This window comes from Labrus mixtus, chromosome 4, assembly GCF_963584025.1.
Source record: "Labrus mixtus chromosome 4, fLabMix1.1, whole genome shotgun sequence".
NCBI lineage: Eukaryota > Metazoa > Chordata > Actinopteri > Labriformes > Labridae > Labrus > Labrus mixtus.
The window spans coordinates 15,638,360-15,656,911 of NC_083615.1; the positions used below are offsets into that span (position 1 = coordinate 15,638,360).

At 40.3% G+C, this 18,552-nt stretch overlaps 1 protein-coding gene across 1 annotated transcript in view; it reads right to left on the bottom strand.

Moving 5' to 3' along the window:
• Positions 1 to 3,619: 3,619 nt before the first annotated feature.
• swap70b (switching B cell complex subunit SWAP70b) overlaps positions 3,620 to 18,552 on the bottom strand; it is a 30,210-nt gene continuing 15,277 nt past the window's right edge. Inside the window, exons 5-12 of the mRNA XM_061036026.1 lie at positions 18,154 to 18,300; positions 17,348 to 17,456; positions 15,841 to 16,022; positions 12,573 to 12,680; positions 12,078 to 12,244; positions 9,768 to 9,966; positions 8,656 to 8,752; positions 3,620 to 5,308 (exon numbers count right to left, since the gene is read on the bottom strand). Coding sequence (XP_060892009.1) covers positions 5,190 to 5,308; positions 8,656 to 8,752; positions 9,768 to 9,966; positions 12,078 to 12,244; positions 12,573 to 12,680; positions 15,841 to 16,022; positions 17,348 to 17,456; positions 18,154 to 18,300 — 1,128 coding nt within the window. The 3' untranslated portion in view covers positions 3,620 to 5,189. The remainder of the gene's footprint in view (positions 5,309 to 8,655; positions 8,753 to 9,767; positions 9,967 to 12,077; positions 12,245 to 12,572; positions 12,681 to 15,840; positions 16,023 to 17,347; positions 17,457 to 18,153; positions 18,301 to 18,552) is intronic.

An 18,552-nucleotide genomic window follows, 5' to 3' on the forward strand; every position in this document is an offset into this window, starting at 1 on the left:
CAGTCAGTGATAGTCGGTGAAGTTGGTGTGAAGTGGAATGCTGCTGTTAATTCTTCCCTCTCTGGACCCACTTTCTGTGTTTTTCATTTTTATGAGGCGGAGGAGGACATCTGTTTGCATCGTTGACCCTTACAGGAATTCTTTGGGGACCTTTTAATCTTCCATAGAGATCTGTGATGCGAAGATCCAGTGATGTGCTATTTTTGTCTACTCCCTCGCCAGATGCTTCGCTGAACTCTTAATATGGCTAATGCACCCCTGGGCTCCATGAATTGTCATATGCGATACTGTGAAGGAAGGTAAATGTACTGCAGGCATTTTATTTTACTGTCCCAAGAGTACCGCTCCGTAAACCTCCATAGGCCCCGGGGCTCCCGAGAACCCCATTCGCTGTAAATACCCAGAATTCCTAAAACTTTCAAACCCTATATATTTTGAATTCCTCAGACGCCTTCAGACACTTTGTAAATTCAGATGCTCTGGTGCTCGAGGGGGCAGTGAGACCCCTTAACCCAGCGTTGTCCTTTTATTCTCCAACCTTAACCCCCCCCCCCCCCCCCCCCCCCCCCCATTCCCCCTCTCTCTCACACACACAAACACCCACACACACGCACTCACATACACCCCCTGCGATGGATTCCAGATCGAGAATTTAATGCATTTCTGTTTCGCATCACTTCCCAGGAATGCAGCACGCGTGCCACAAGCCTCATAACTTCAGGCTGATGAGTGTGAGGATGTTTAAGAGAGAGTGGGATGATGGGATACAGACGCTGCTGGGGGTTATGGGGGTATTGGGGGGTTTGACTGAGCACATCCGGTGCGGCACTTGGCATTAATGACAGGCGATCTTCTTGCATATAGCAGTGTTAGTGCAGCTGTGGTATGTGCCGAGCGCATCTGGACAGCAGATTTTTGGGAATGTATTTTTGTGTGTTTGTTTGGTCTGTCCCCCCGTCTCACTCAAATTAACGACTGTTGCACGATACGGACGGAGGATGGAGTCGATTAACATTGTTGGGGATCATTCGAGGGGGGCTGATCTAGAAACAGAGATTTTACAAGGTTTCTCTTCTCTGGCAGTGTCAACCTTTTATGTGTATTGGATCTTGTCAGGATTAGATGCTTAATGTCAGAGCAGACTGAACAGAGAAAAGCACAGCGTCACAGTCGGGTCTTTGTCAAACAGAACCTCCACACACTTGTCATTTCATGTCAACCTGCATAGAGCACCTCTGAGGCCTGTTTTATTCATCACAGGAAGGTTTTGAAATGGCAGCTTTATTAGTTTTTGTGTCCTTTACAGTCTGAGCTGCTCTGACACAATAATTCTCATGTGCTCATGTAAGAAAACCAAGATCGTTTTCCTCTTTTTTCCTGATCTCGGTCAGTGTAGCCGACTCGATATAAAAGGAAGAAATCCTTTTCATAAGAACTGTATTTAAATATCAATCATAATTTATCAGTTTCTAACAATACAAATTATTAACCATTTTTATGGCAAGGGATCTATCGATAGAGCCTGAAATCAAAATTGTTCAAATACATCAAATATGTGGTTAAATTTGTTAGCTTTTGGAAGTCTCCCGACTAACAATTATCATACTTAGAAAATGCATTCTTTACCTGCCTAATGTAGGCAAGTTGCCTCCTGTTAAGCGTCTAAATATTTTAAAAGCTTTGAATCAGAGCATGTTTTAAAGAGCCCATATTATGCCCTTTTTGGGGTTCGTATATTTAATCTATGTACCTACTTTTGTACGTTCACAATAGCTAAAGTTCAAAAAAAGTGTCTGTTTTCATGTACTGCTCCTCCTTGCTCCCTCTCCGCTCTGAGTCCGTCAGCTGCACTCTGCTGAGCCCCCACTGTTAGACCCCACGTGGGCCAAGTCTGCTCTGATTGGTCTGCCGATCCGCTCTGTCGTTATTGGTCAGTTGCTCAACACGTGTCTTGGAAATTTCAACATGAGCTGCTGGGCTTGCCACAACGAGCCAATGGGCTTAGATCAGTGATCTCACACTGACAATGACGCCGGACTGACACATTTTTATCAAGGGGGGCTAGAACCGAGCGTTACATGCAGCTAATGCTACAGCTAACAGGAGGACGTAGGAGAAGCCGCGTTTCCGCGGACTTTGAATTTTTGCACATAGATGTCCCTAAACATGCACAGGACACTTGGAAAACACACTAAAGAGCATTTAAAACCAGAAAAAGCATAATATGGGACCTTTAATAATGCTCATGATCAAGTAATGAACTTTTTAAAGATGTATTTTTTGGCTTTTTCTGCCTTTATTGGAGCAATAGGACAGTGGATAGAGATGGAAATCAGGGAGAGAAAGAGTGGGTATTGAAATGCAGGAAAGGAGCCACAGGTGGGATGCGAACCTGGGCCGCCCACGTTGAGAACTATAGTCTCCATATATGGGACATGAAGAAGCTGAGACTCGGATAGGTGCTTCAGACGACCCCAGCGTTGTAACAGTTATTCAATATTTTTGTTTAAAGTTAAAAAGCAATACAACTTTTGGGCAGTCATCTTAACAATTAATTATCTAGTAATTTGAGCTCTAATATTGACAATGATTGTTCAACAGATAGTTGCTGATAAAACCGTAATGTTGTGAGTTTGTTTTACACGGATTATGTGTTTCTTAAATCATCATCATCAACCATCAAACTTTATTTATATAGCACCTTTCAGACAAATTAAATTGCTGTTCAAAGTGCTTTACAAGAGTGCAGAAAAGTTATTGATGGACAATTAGTTTATAAAATCATTGAGAGACTAATGCACACCAATAAGAATTCAATAAAATAACAAAATACAAAAATGAGCCGTTTGGTTCTAAAATTCAGGCATCAGCAGTATAAACAATGTTACATGGAAGAAGGCTGCACTAGCTGAGCTACTAGGGCCACTGTCTCACCTTATCCTAAATATTACATGCATGACAAATACCGCTCCAAACGTCCAACCAGAGTTTCTCAAATTATAACACCTCTGCAGTGTTTACCTGTGAGTGACAGGACGCTTCACTCCTTGTTGTCCTTATTAACTAACTAAAATTACTTTAAATCCTTTATCAGCCAGACTTTAAAAATAAAAGAGGATGACAATTAGATTACACATTACAACTTTAAAATCATCAAACAAAACATGATCCTTAAGATATGCATGTATGTATTGGCCAGAAATGAAGAAATTAGACTTTATTTTGGAAAACGGAAGATCTGGACAATGAAGTCATGGAAAGTGGTCACCTTGTCTCTGCATTTTTTCTGTCCCCAGCTGATCTGAAGCTAACATGTTTACTACACTTTGACAGAAACTGTGGCTCCACATGAATCTGTTGTCTTCTGCAATCAGAAATACTGAACTTCTCAACAAGCGTTTGTCTAGTATTGTGGTGTTTATGGCACTCTGGCACCCTCTGGTGGACATCAAAGGTAACGACAATCTTTTTCTGATAGACGATGGAACATTTGAAATTGTGCAGGCATCACCTCTGGTTGAGTCTAACTGTCAGTAAATATTTGATTTAGTATTTATTTTTATTGCACTCAAATGTGCTTTGCAGGAGCGTTGGAGAAAATAGTCTTTGCAGTGAGCCGGTTGTTAAGGACACGTTTATTACACAGTTCAGTCTAAAGCTTTTTACATATTTATAAAAACATTACATAGTACATTGTTCACTCATGGCAGTCTCGAAGGCGTTAACGGTTACAGCACAGATGTTCTGCAGTTAGTCATGTTTTCTGGGTGAGACTCGAGCCACAATGGCGTATTTCAAACAGCATTTACAGGCAGGACGGTGGAAAGAGACGGACGTAACTCAGACAAACTAGAGATTAAAAAAACAGCCTTTTGATTCTAAAGATAAAAGATTTTAGTTTATTATACACTATATTTAAATTGCAGGATGTAGTAGACAGCCTTGTTAAACATGGTTTACATTTAAAAAAAACATCGTCCTCCACTGCTGCTGATAATGCCTTCAAACAACTTCAGGTCAGCAAAGAAAACAGAAACCGTGACAATACTGACATCGTTCAAAGATGTACAAAAATCCCGAGAATTTCTACTTAAAAATGGTCCCAAAGAGTGAATAGTCACAGGAAAGGAAAGTTAAGCTTCACATTGTCTTTCACTTTACAACAGCCTGATCGGAGGAAAGTAGTGCTTTTCATAGATTCAAATCTACAAGGTGAAAGAGATCAAAAGGTAGTGATGTGCACACTCTTTTCCATTCATAACTATGCTGCACATCTTTAAAAAAATAAAATAAAATAAAAAGATTTTTAAACCTGTATCCTCTCTGGTGGCCAGCAGGGGGAGACGTAACTGGTTGCAATGAGAAGTGCAAATATATGAAACCAGGCGAGAAAATGACCCCAAATCTCACTTGATTTATTACATTAGTAAATATTTTGCTTTTGAGTTTATTGTCTCAATCAGTAATTTCGCCCTCATACAGCGTCATGCTTATTTTGTTTACTATAGTTTTGCTATAGTTTCTTTCATGTAGAATCTGCCCCATCATTCAAATATAGCAACTTCTGCTAATGGAGTCACCTTACTGTACATTTGAAACCTCTAGTATGTTAGGTGTGTTGGATTATTAAAGCAGGAAGTACTCGATAACTGCTAGATCAATGCAAAGTTCCTTTTCTGCAACAAAGAATAAAATGTGAAAGTCTAATATCGTTGAGCCTATTTCCTCCAATGAGCTCCTTTTATCTTCACAACCACAGTTCTACATCCTGAACACTTTGACAGCAACTTTACAAATCATTGGACAAATACACAACTGATCCTCTTTTTAAACTGCAGCAAAAATAAATTTATTAAACAACTAACCCCTAACCCTCATGATTTACAGCATTTCTGTCTTTTCTTGACTTAGTATTTTATGTTGGATCCTTGATGGAGTTAGTGAACTTTAATCTTAAGATGTAAAAGCGTGACTGGAGTCTGTGTACTGCTCTTTGAATCTAAGTCGTCTTAAAATTACGGAGAGTTGCCCCTATGATGTAAAGATACTAAGAAGGCGTAAAAGTCATAGATCTGGCACTTGAATTACACTGAAAATTCAGTTCCCAACCAGTTTCTTCCAGCAGCCCTCTCTTGTATCTCTTCTGAGTTGCTCACATGTTCATGATTCAGGTCTTATAGGTGGGCTTTCTATTGGGCCTGGTTCTCCTGGTTCTTCAACTCCTGCCATTTCTTCTCCCTCAGACTGAGCTCCCCATCAGAGAAAGCTGCTGGGCCCCAGTTGGTGATCATCTGCCGTCCCTTTGAACCTGGAGGGGGGAGAAAACAGGACACAATAACCATCGAGGTGAGACTATTTCATTAAATATTAACTACAACCTTAAATAGTTGGTCCTAAATATCCATCGTTAAAGCAACATTCATTGAGTCCCATAAACATTTTTTATTATTGGATCTGAAAAGTTGAGAGGGGAGGTCAGGATATTCTGCAGCTTTAAGGTTAAGCAGGTTTTTTTCCCTGTGAGGCGACAGTTATCATGTATGCAACTACAAAATGTTTGCCGATATTAGCACGACTTGTCATATCTTCTCAGAGTTTCCATATTCAATCAGACATTGCCTTTACTCTGACCCATTTCATCAGGGGAAAGCGATTTGTTTGATATTCCCTAACCAATAAGCAGAGACAGCAGTATCTGTTAAATGCCATTTGGAGTCTGTTCTGCTGCTTAGCCATGAAACTACTTGTTTTGTCCAGTTTTTAAAATGACATTCCTTTAGTGTAAAGTCTTTTTTTTAAATGAGTCTCTTCAGTGTGTGATCACAGTCATTCTGTGTCAATTTATGTGCAATATGTAGCTACGAGTTAACCAAAGTTTGCTCACATTAGCATGCTAACACAACAATACAGAACACAGGCAATTGCCGCTCAAGCAAATGGTGTGTTCTAATTGATAACTCCTTTGTGCGAACGCGAGTGGAGAGGGGTTGGAGTTGTGTCGCTGGAGGAGAGAGGAAGAATAGCAAAGGTGACGCCAAACAGCAGTTTGTTTTGGTTTCATGATGGTGCTCCAGGGCGACATCTACAGGATCACCCAGTGGTCCTTTAAAGCCGAGCATTGCTAAAATAAATGTCTCGAATCTTAACGTGACCTGCTGTAAAAGATTAATATGCCATTAAAAGTCTTATGAATTATAATAGCTCAATCCAATGACTTTAACCCAACTTTAAGCTCTCAAACCTCCTCAGAAGATGTCTCACACTCTTGAACACTTTCTGTTGGTTTGTAGCACATCAAAATCGTTGGTTTGGGCCCCAACATCACATTATATTTAGTTAGCCATTCTTTAATGTTTTAATCACTATTCTGCTGCATCTTTGTTTTCAACAGAGAGAAATGTGTAGCTGTTGTTCTTTCACCAGCAGAGTTTTAATACTCTGATTTTAATTGTGTTAAAGGCGTCATCTTACTTTGTAGTAAACAACATGATTATTATGAAGCCTCCAGCCGAAAGAATCTGAGGAATTCAGATATCTCATGTTTTGTTTTCAGCCTTGTTTGGCTTTGACTGAGGAGACTGTACATAGTGGGCTGAAAACAGAGCCGAGTTGTTTCTCCTCTACTAATTTTACTAATTGACTCTTTTGGGAAATTAGTAGGACTAAGAGCGCCGTTAAATGTATTCATGGCAGGAGTCAGTTTGAATCTTTGGGGAAAGAACAATTCAAGCAGATAAATGTGAAACTCTGAAACACTCAGGATAAAAAATGTCCAAATGTAGCCTGTTTTTAAGGGTTAAGGTTTTTGATAGTCTGAGACATATCAGGGGCGAGGTAGTGGTACACCCTGGACTGTTCACCAGTCAATCACAGGTCTGACATATAGACACAGACAACAAGCCACACTCACATGTCACCATCTAAAGCCTGGTACACACGACACGATTTTTAAAATCTTACAACGATTTTGATAACGTGAGAGACCCCACACATGACAACAATCCTGACCGATTAACAGTTCAGATCTCATAGTTTGTGGTGTGCAACGAGACGATCAACTCAGCACACCACACACTAACCGGTTCATTCGCCAACTATCACAAAGTGTAATCTCGCGCAGTCAGACGCGATTTATGAGTAAACAAACATGACAGGCAAGCTAAATGTGGCGAGCTGTTAGCTGGTACATCCATTACGGTAAACATGTTGGTCAAACTCCTTTCCTTGTCAGCTGGATTGTTGTTTGTTTTACAGGACACGTTGTAATATAAATCATGTTGTTGCCACAAATCAAATCAAAGTTGGTCCTGAATTCATGACATCCATTTAACTTTCTGCTTCGCGATTGCTGTTGTGTTTCCTGCTTCAGTCAGCTTGCTTCCCTATTGGCTATTGTTCCGTTCAACATGACAATTCACAGAGTCCGTGCTCGGCCGTCCTCGGTGTTCTCCCCACACCACAGGATTTCCGATTGTAAATATTGAACACGTTTAATATTTACTATTTCAAATCAGAGCGGCCCCAATCGTCTTCCGGGCAGATCGGGGAGGTTAAAAAAATCACTCTTAACACACCTCACATCACAGGAGAATCTGGCAAGATAATCTTTGGAACATCAGATAGTCTGGCCTTTGCTGACTTTCGTCGGAAGGGGGGAATCGGGCCCAAAATCGGCCCGATTATCTTGTAGTGTGTACCCCGCTTAACCTGACGAGCATGTATTTGGACTGTGGGAGGAAGCAAACCATGAACCTTCTCGCTGTGAGCCAACGGCGCACTGCAACACCATGCAACCTGGTTTCAAGACTATTATGCGTTAATACTTTTTTAATTTCTAACTATTACTGATGTATAGAATCACATGGACCTTCGTTAGAAATGTTAATGTTAATAATTGTTGGTCTTTGAAACAGAAATGACACAACGATAAATACTACGATACAAATAACAATGATTGATAATCCCAATTTAAGTTGATTTTTAGAATTTAAAAAAACTGTATTTTCAGCATTATTAGCCGAGGGACTGCAGGTGTAAACTAGCTCTAAGCTAACTCTGGTACAATGCGTCCAATGGCAACATTTATGTTCAATATACATGGTCCCTCTATAAATAAAAAAGTGTAATAATAACGCTTAGATAGCCTTTATTTTAAGAAGTGTCGCTGTTATTAACTGTAAATGTGCCATGAGAAAATCCAGTCTATTATTGTTTTTGTTTGAAGTTTTAATACAAATAATGGAGAACATTTCTTATGCACGGTGACCGTTTTATTTTTCTTGGTTGCAGGGTTAGGGTTAGTCTTTTTATCTGTTGCAATTTTGTCCACTGCTGTAACTCATATTTCCCTTCCAGGGACAATAACGGTCTGAAGTGAACAGAGCATGCAGTGCTATCATTAAATCAATTGTAAGGAATTAAAAGTATGATGTAGTGCTGCAAGTCTACAAGTTCCTGATGTTATGTTGGTGTTTATCTCCTGTTATAACTTAAAATGCTCAGTGTTCACTCCACACAGACGGGAGGAAGAGACTTTAAACTGAAGCCCTTCAGAGGACTTTTTTTCCCTCCATAGACGACGTGTAGCTGTAGATGTCTCACACTCTGACCGCTCTCTGTTGGTAAGCAGTGTGAGTGTTGGTGTGTAACCTTTACCTGGCTGAATGAGCCGTAGCATTCCCTCGTGTTCGGCCACCTTGTGCTTCCAGGTCTTTGTGTTGTTGGTGGCATCTGTCAGCTTCTTTATCACCGTCTGGTTCACACACAGACACACACACACACAAAAACACACACATGTATTAACATGTTAGGAAATACAAAGATGGTGTCTTTCTTTCCTGACAACACTTCTTAAGATTAATGAAAATTAAGAACAGCAATTTTTAAACACTGAGTCAACTAACAAGATGTAAGTCACATTATCTTTCTTGCCTCTAGTCCAGTAGTCATATAGTGACACCTTGTGGTCAAAACAAGCCCTACTCTAGAAGGATTTGTTGATCCTACTATAATGTCAAACATTTATCATTATTAAGTTTGCTGTCCCAGACACTGTTGTTAATTTAAAACAGCACTGAAAGGGACTTTCTTTGAACACATTATTGTGATAATAGTTTAACTTTAGCAGAAAGTAGTTAAATTAAGTCTCCAAAAAAAGTTATTTTGACAGTGGAACCTATTGTTGCGTGCCGCCCTGTTCTCTCTCTCCTTGGCTCTCCCTCCTCCTTCACATGCTGCTAACCTGAGAGAAATCTGTGCTCACAGAGGAGGAGGGGGCATCTAGAGGAGACAGGTATAGGAGAGAGGGGTATACACACACTGGGCAGTGATATGGTGAGGAGCTTTTGTTTTTTTTCCCATGCATGTCAAGACTGCTGGGTTTTGTTATTAAAGTTTGGACTGGAGATCACCTGTAGTCCTATTTTCAGTCTTTTGGTGAATCTTTTCCGTCTCTGGTAGTTTTAGGAGGAGCCCTACACGTGGTTGGCTTGGCACCTTTTCATGTTCTTTTCCAGCCCCTTTTGTTTCTTTTTTTGTCTTAAAGTATCCCCTCCCACAAGGGACTTCCTCGTTAATTGTTTTATTTATAAATCTAAATCAAATTGTTGGCTGGTCCCTTTGAGTGAAATGCATTCTGGGTTTGTCAGTTAAACAAATCGGTAACCTTTAAGAGCGATTTGATTTAAAGAAACAATCACTCTGTTGAAACATTTGCCCATTGCACTTTCCTCCACCACCACAAGTCAAAATGTCTTCACTCCGCTGACCTGGTACTGCTCCAGGGCCCCCTGCCTCTCTTGCTCCAGCTGTTCCAGTTGGTTCATGGCAGCCTGCAGTGCGCTCTCCTTAGCCAGACGTTCCTTCTCCAGCTCCTGTTTCTCCGCCTCCGTCTCTGAGATGGCGCGCTGCTGCTTCAGGTGGATCTGCTCCAACTCGACCCGCTTTGCTGCCTCCTCCTCCAATAACCTGCTCCACACAGATGATAACATGTGTGAGTTTAGAGCATTAATAAATACTCTAAATCAGTAAAGGTTTGAAGTGACACTTCTAATTTTCAGAATGGCCGACCCTGCTGCATAAAGGTACATTATTTTTTTATCTACTAACAGAAATTCGATCTTAATTTCTTTCATTTTTGCAATTTCCACAATCAAAATGAATTCATGAATATTGAATAAATACTTAAACTAAGTGTTCGAAAATGTTAAACTTGTATAGCCAACAGCAAGTAAAAATAAGTAATGTATACAATAATGTGTCAACCCTAATGTTTATGAAATCAGTTGCAAGGAGCCCCTGAAGTCCCAGAAAGTATAAAAGAATATATTTTTCACAAAAGTTAATATCTTGATTTTAACTTGTGCGCACAATCATTTTTATGTTTTACTTTTTGGGACAGCAGGGGCTCCGTAGTTTTCCTAGTTGAAGTAGAAACTATATACAAGGTAAATGTAAAAGGGTTGTAGAGTGCCGGTGTGTCAGCAGGAGGTGCTATAGAGCATGATAATGGTGCAAGTATGTAACGTCAGGTTGCACATCTGGGTGTGTATCATTTTCATTGTTCATAGTATCAAAGAAACTGTGTACTCTGCCCTTTACTTTAGTTTTTTTTTTTTTTTATGTATTCTTGTATGTAAGGTTGTTGTTTTTTTAAATCGATATGCAACATTGAACAAAATACCCTTTGAAGTTTGACAAAGATTTTGTTATTTGTTAACCTAATTAATGGAGAAATAACTAGATATTCCCTTATTTGTTACATTAAAATATGAACTGAGAGGCGGTGATAATAGAGAAGCACACAGACACAATGAGTGCTGCTGACATGACAACCAAAAACCAAAGCGGTCACACAGTGAACATTATGACATCAGACATCATCTTACTGTAAATGTCCTTTCATAATCTGTGTGGTTAGTTCCTTTAGTCTCTTACTTCTATCTCCACGTACAGTATATAATGTATTAAGATTTCATTTTAGCTCGGTACGATTAAAGATCTCTGTTAGTATGACACTGACTCTGTAATCTACTTTTTATGCTGTTGTTAATTGAAACTTAATTAGCTGTGGAACAAAATGAGATAACCCTCGTTTGTTGTGCTGTTTAGAAGAATTCAATACTAATGAATGATACAGGAGCGATAGCTGTCTCACGGTTAGTTTTAATAAAAGCACTGTGGTGAGTACCGTGGTGCTGACATGCTCACTACTGGTTAGACAAACGTGAGGTGGAAAGTAAATGTCAGCAGAGCGGAAGGAAGGACGAGGGAGGAAATGTAGCAGAGAGAGGGAAGTAGACGTTGAATGTCTGGCTTTGTGACTAGAGTAAAAAAAAAAAAAAAAAGAGGAGATTCAGCCCGAGTGGCTGTTTGCGGTTGGTTTTGTGTTTCGGGATTCCCATAGACGGTCTATTTTTACCTCATATGCACTAAATAGTTACCTGCTTCATGCGAGAGGTGGACAACACAGACGAGCTGGAACTACTCTGACCACTAGAGGCGCCAGCTGGACCTGTGTGCTCGTGAATGATTGGCTTTGTTTGTGCATATAAGCAAATAAACTCATAAGCATCTTAGAATGCGCACATTAGCAAAATAAAGTGTAAGGGCATAACAACAGCTGTGGCATCACTGTTCAAATGATTAACCATATTCTCCACTTAGAGTAGGGCTGCGTTGTCTTGTTGCTGATTTAATTTGGACGCCTGATTTGGTGATGAGATGAGGTAAGCTGATGATACTACTTATATATTTGAGTTCTTACTGGTTTCTGACACTACTCATCTTAGGCAACTGAATAAAAAAGTGTCTTTACAGGGTTCAGAGGTTTTAGGTTGCTGAATAAATGGGTGCTCAACCAATCCTGCAACGCATCAAAAGTCATCAGCCGTTTTCACAACTGCACTCCTGAAAATATCTAGATCATTTCAGGAGGACTGCTCCAGATATTCCCCTGACCTGGCTGTTCACATATGCTCCTCACAGTGGGAGACTTTAGGAAGTTTTCTGCAAGTGTGAAAGGAAAGCCCTTATTATTATTTTTGATGCAGCCTGAAATCATTTCTAGGTTTACTGACTGTGCCTGCAGCCTGCGGACGGCTTCCTCGTCCTGTCTGGCACGCCTCTCCTCCTCCAGAGCGTCCTCCAGCTGACTGTACATGTCCTCCATCTCTCGAACCCGCTGCAGGTACTGCTCCAGCTCGGTGGACTTCTGAGCCACCTGCTCCTCCATCTGCTGACGCACCTATTGATCCAAGAATACAGAGAAGATCTTTATCTGAAAATAGAGTTTGTGTGGAAGAAAACTAAGGAGGCGTCAGTGAAGAAAAGCAGCCTAGAGTCACTGGTAGGTGATCAACATGCACTGAGCAAGTTAAAATCAGACTGCAAACATTTGTATTCAATCTAACCTGACAAATGTTGACATGTGTTACATTGAAGTACTGTACTAACCACACACAGCATACCGATCCTATTAACTAGAAAGAAGAAGTAGTGTGTGTGTTGCTCTTGCTTCATCACTAGATCTGACGTACTGACTACAAGAGAGATGATGACAAGAAGTGACTTACCATTTTCTCCCTCTCAAGGTCCACCTTGTAACGGTCCTGGAGTTCGGTTTGGGTCTGGAGACGCCTTCGTTCTTCTTCTGCTGCATTAGATGCAGCGTCCTCCAGAGCCTGGACAGAAGACAGACAGACAGGATATTAGTAAGGTTACGCTTACCTTGTAGACAGAAGCAAGTTTAGAAGCAAACCTATGAGTACACCATTCATTTGAAACATCTGATCTAATGGGTAGATCTAGTTGGGGGATTAAACTGTAGACATTTTAGTTTGAAGGAAGTTGTGGTTTGCTGTCTATCAACCAATGTAAGTGTCCCTCTATTAAAAGCCATATAGATGTTATATCTTTATTTACCACATCTTTATTTAAGACATGAAGTTACACAGAGTAAATAAAATGTTCTGTAACTCCAGCATTCCCCTCTCTGCCTTTAAGGATACCTCTCCCACCTGCCTACAACTCAGATTCTAATAGTTGCTGCTTTAACTTGTGAAAACTGATGATTGATAAACAAAAGACCATTTCTCACATGCACTGAGTCCTGGACATGTCTGGACAGGCTACATGTGAAAACAGCAAATATACTAATCATTTGAGCCAGACATTAAGCTGACTCTATCCTCAACGACCCTTAGAATAAAGCGAGTGTTTAGATGATGACATGGTTGACGTCGCACACAGTGTAGAGGCTTCTTAATCTCCTGCTTGCCTGTGTTTTTCAGGCTCTTGCTGAAATGAGGGATACTTCCATGTTGTAGTGATCAACGCAAAACACAGTTCAGAGTTCATGTGTGAGAACCTCTCTGTTGTTTCCACTGACTCTTTGTCTCTAACTTTTTAGCCCTTTAACCCATTCCTTACATTTTAAACTTTGGACTCCATTAGTCCCCTCGTCTCTGAAGTAGAGTTGTGGGTTGTTTAGTTTTTCCAATGACCTTTTGTGTTATTATTGCACTAAAAAAAATCAGAGTCAGTAATTACAGTTGTAGCAAAAGTTTGTCACTTCAGAATGCCTTTGAGGTTGTTTCTTATTTGCATTTTTTCGCTGGATTTATACAGAAGTGAAACCATGGAAACATGTCCCTATTTTTAATTACTACACATTAAAGCAGAAATAAAAGTAGGGATGGATTGAAAGTGACCAGTTTTGTTGGATGTTGATCAGTCGCTCTGCTAACTTGTGTCACCACGCTGAGAACCATCTTAAGACTGTGACAGTCTACTACTTATAGCAGCAGAGTGTGAGAGCCAGAGTTCCCATTACATATTTCTTTGCAAGTGTGAGACAGACACACACACACACACACACACACACACACACACACACACACACACACACACACGCACACACGCACACACGCACACACGCACACACGCACACGTTCATTGTGCATTCACAAAGCCATCTATGCGCGACACCACTGTCACCTCAATGACAAATTGTTGTGCATTCATGGGAGTGCAGTGTGGACAGACAGAGACAAACTGTTGTTCTCTTCTGCAGTGTTTGTTACACAACGACACTGAACTAGTTTGACCAACTGCACGTCTGTGTGGGCACAATCCTGCCGATGGCTGAAACACGTCTATTGCTCCAACTCTGCCAGTTTTCTGTCTCTGGTCCTTATTAGTGATCTACTATAACGACGGATGTTTTGTTATCAATTAATATTCCAAATATGTTTACAATTAATTCAATGATTGTTTTGTCTATAAAACATCCCAACGTAAAGGAAAACACTCATCAGAATAGGTTCTTTTGACATCCAACATTTCAAATCCCAAGAAGATTTCTTCACACAAAAAAACAAAAAGGAACAACTCCTTACATGTAAGATGGAACCAGCCGATGGGTGAGGGTTACTGCTCTAAAAATCAAGTTACAATTAATGGTCATAAAAATGATTTGATACAATTTTTTAATCCATTCATTGCATCTCTGATGATCAACTTCTCCACTTTTTGCATCGCTTACACTTCCTGTTAACCCCATGTATCTGTGTTAACAGGAAGCAGCCATTGGTCATGAGTATTTGTGGAATCCACATTCTCTTTAAATTTAACACCACAGCAGTGTCAACAGACGGTGTGAGTCAGGGAGATTTCCTGGAAAAACATGTTTAATGGAGACTAATGCCCCCACTTCTTGATTCAATACACATTCCTCTGTTGGCAGCGTGTGACAGACTATTCATCGTCCAGAGACTGAGGGCTCGAGCTGATCTATTTATTGGTATTCATGAGCTTGCTCTGGGTTTCAGAGGAGCCAACACAGTTTTTAGGTGACCTACTTTAATTGTCGTGTGAAACCATCAGCGGCGGTGTGTGGCTTAAACCAGCAGCGAGTCACTGCAAAATGACTGTCACTCCTAACAGATCTGCTCTTATTGTAAGGTGTGTTGTTACCTCTGAGGAATGTTGTTGAGTCACATTTGAGACTTTATTTTTAGCTGCAGTTGTGATGATATCAGATGCAGAGGCTGCAGCTTATCAGAATACAAACCGTGCAGAGCTGTCTTATCTCTGAATGAGAAGAGGAGAGATGTTTTCATGCCAGCCATGATTCTTCTACTTTGTGATAAAGCCAAGGATCATCTCTTCTGTAATCTATCAGGACTGATTATTTATTCTATCAGAAACACACATGCTGGTTTTTCCCGGGTGTGCAAGAACTTACATCTACAAATCATCTACAGATAATGTTTGTGTTGCCTCTATCTAGTTAATGTGTTACTAATATTTTGTATCAGGTTCCCATATTTTCTTCCCATTCGACTGACAAATTACTGATTTACTGCAGGGTGCTTTCAGACCGATATTAAGAGACCTATCTTTTGTTTGGATTTTTGCAGAAATCTCAAACCTGATCGTCTTTTATCACTTCCGTTGTACATTATGTTATTCATCCATTTAAAAGTTATTTTAAATTGTATTAGTGGAAAATAAACTTAACAAGGGTTGCAATTTTTTTTTCTTTCAGGCAAAAAATAAAGCCTGAACAAGTTACATTCATGACATCTATGTTGGAGTCGCTGTAGACAGACGTTAAGTTTACCAAATACAACAATGTCTGACATGTTATCTGATCACAATCCACCTCCTTGTACGACTTGTAGATCGTGTACCACTCCCGCCCTTCTCGTGTCAAAGAAACACCTCCACGCTGCTATTTTAAATCCAGGATACTACTTAAGAGAACTGGTAATGTACCAGACATTTCCTGAGCAGACTGGATCCACACAGGGGAACACTAAATGGATATCGTCTCTTTACCTTCCTCATGTTCTCCAGCTCTTGTTGTTTGGCCTCGTTGGCCGTCTGCAGCTCCCTCATCCTCAGCTCCAGCTCCTCCTGTTCAGCCTGCTGCTTCAGCCGCATGTCACGGCGCTTCTGTCGAGCCTCGTGGTGCAGCGCCGGCCGGCCCTGACGCAGCAGATTCACACAGGTCTGTATGGCTGTGAGAACACAAATACATTATACTAATGCTGGACATGTAATAGAGAAGAGGAGACATTTCTCCACGCTGTGAGGGCCTGCTCCATGGTACTACCTTTGAGAAGGTGGGGCTGAATAGTCCAACAACCTCTACCCAAGTCCCCCAAACTTTGTTACTTAGGGGACACATCCGTGATGCCAGCGGTCATTAAGAAAGCTGAGTTGGCACTAATACTAACAGGTTGTATCGTAGCAGCCAGGATGATTCTACATTATTAGAAGAGCCAACAGAAGCCAGAGTTTACAGAGTGGCTGAAACGTAGTTTGTCTGCCAAACATATCTTCAAATGCAGTTTCTTTCACAACATCCAAAACTAAACTAGTGGAAAACATTGATGTTCATATATAAGAAATTTTACGTCTAAGAGAGGGTTTAGGTCAATGTTGGATAAGATATGTTTTGCCTTTCTTAACGTCTACTGACCTCAGATACTTAAGAACGTCTCTGATCTGTTTTGTTGTTAATGAGGCAAAATTACAAAAAAATAAAGAAAACATAATCCTTGATTTCACTCAAAGCTTAAAGTCCCAATAGTTAATAAAGGCTTAAATGTAACTTAAGGTTTCACACTATTCTATGAGGGGAAAAACTTACAGATCAGTGAGAAACAGTCAGTCAATGAGTTTACTTTTTGATGATCAAATATGAGTTATTTTTACGCTTAGAGGCCAAACTTTCTCTCCTCAAACGAGACACGAGTATGTATATTCTCAGTCTTTTCTCTCTTTGAACAAAAGTTTGAAGTATAATGAAGTGTTCATGGATTTTAATTAGATGTCACGTTCTGTAATAATACATTTAATAACTGAGAATATAATCTGCAAATTAAGCAATATAAGAAACGATCAGTGAGTGACGGTCCTAAAAAGACCAAAGAGGAATGATTGAAAGAAGAGGAAGAGAAAAAACCTTGGCTAATTTTTTCTCTTCTTCTGGTTAAAATCATTTTACAGTCCTGCTCAAGTTTTCATGATAATTTAAATACGTTCAAAAATATCAATGTTGCACAAGAACTTTTTGTTTGGATCGAATTTAATCACCAATTTTTCCCCACGAAGCTCAAATGAAAAATCTGCAACCCAACATTTGGAGGGACGACCAAAAATGTAATTTAAACATTTAGCTTCGACTAATGAGTAGTCTGACTTCAGTGAGATTAAAGTGAAGACACTGAGATAGAACGTTGAGATTCACAACAACAACACATTCAAGTATTAATTTATAACAACAGGAATAATAACTGAGAATATTTATTTACGTGAATAAATGCACGCCATCACTCACCCTGGATCCACTCCTGCTTCTTCTTCTTGTCCGACGCGCTGATCTCAAAGCTTTTGTACGACGACTTGATGATGAAGAGGCATTTCTTTCCCTCTTTATCTTGTAGCGGCTGCAGCCAAAACACCAGACAAAGACAAGAACAGCTGAGAGATCCAATATGAGGAGCGAAACACAAAGAGTGCAACACAGTAATCAGCTGCACAATCGCTTTTGTCTTTTTTACCCTTCTGACAGCTTTCCTGCTAAACCATGACTGATCTATGATAACAAGGGAATAGAGAAACCCAATCTGAGAACACATCCAACTTTTTGGACTAACGTATGTTTCATAACAGCTACATTATTGTGTTTTGTTGTCTGACTTCACTATACTTTGGTAAATACATAATTTCATTGGGCAGTGAGGAGGTTTCTGGTTTGAATCCCTGTCTGACAGGAGCCTCTCTGTGTGGGGTTTGCATGTTCTCCCCGTGTATGCGTGGGTTCTCTCTGGGTACTCTGACTTCCTCCCACAGTCCAAACACATGCTCGTTAGGTTAACTGGTGACTCTAAATTGTGTGTGAATGTGAACGTGGCTGGTTGTCTGTCTCTATTTGTCAGCCCTGTGATTGGCTGGTGAACAGTCCAGGGTGTAACCCCAATGACAGCTGGGATAGGCACCAGCCTCCTACGACCCTGAACGGGAAAAGCGGTATACAGTAGATGATGGATGATTTGATTGACCCCATCATACAACAAATGACATTTTAAGGATAGGTCTGTGTTGGAGATGAAGACAATATTCTTCATGTAATCTATATCTCACCTCTACACAGCAGTTCCCATCCAGTAAAATGTCTCCTTTCTTTTCAGCCAGGTCCTCGCCAACGTAGTACGAGATGGCGTTCGGCTTCAGCAAGAACCAGCGCTCTGTCCAATTCTTCCTCTTGTGACCTTTCTTCATCATGTAGCCCTGCAGGAAAAAAACGAGGAGGACACCATCAGGGTAAGTTTAAATACTTTGAGGAGCCTTCGCGATTCTGAACATTAAAATGTTTTGTGTTCGGTATTTAGCTAGTTTGTACAAAAATGATCTGCAATCTAGTCTTTATCTTTTGCATTTTTTGGACTTTATATGATCTCCATCTCTTGGCCTTGAGTGGGTAACCACGGCAATAGATTGGTAACCAGAACCTTTGAACGGAGAGCTGGCACCAGTACCTCC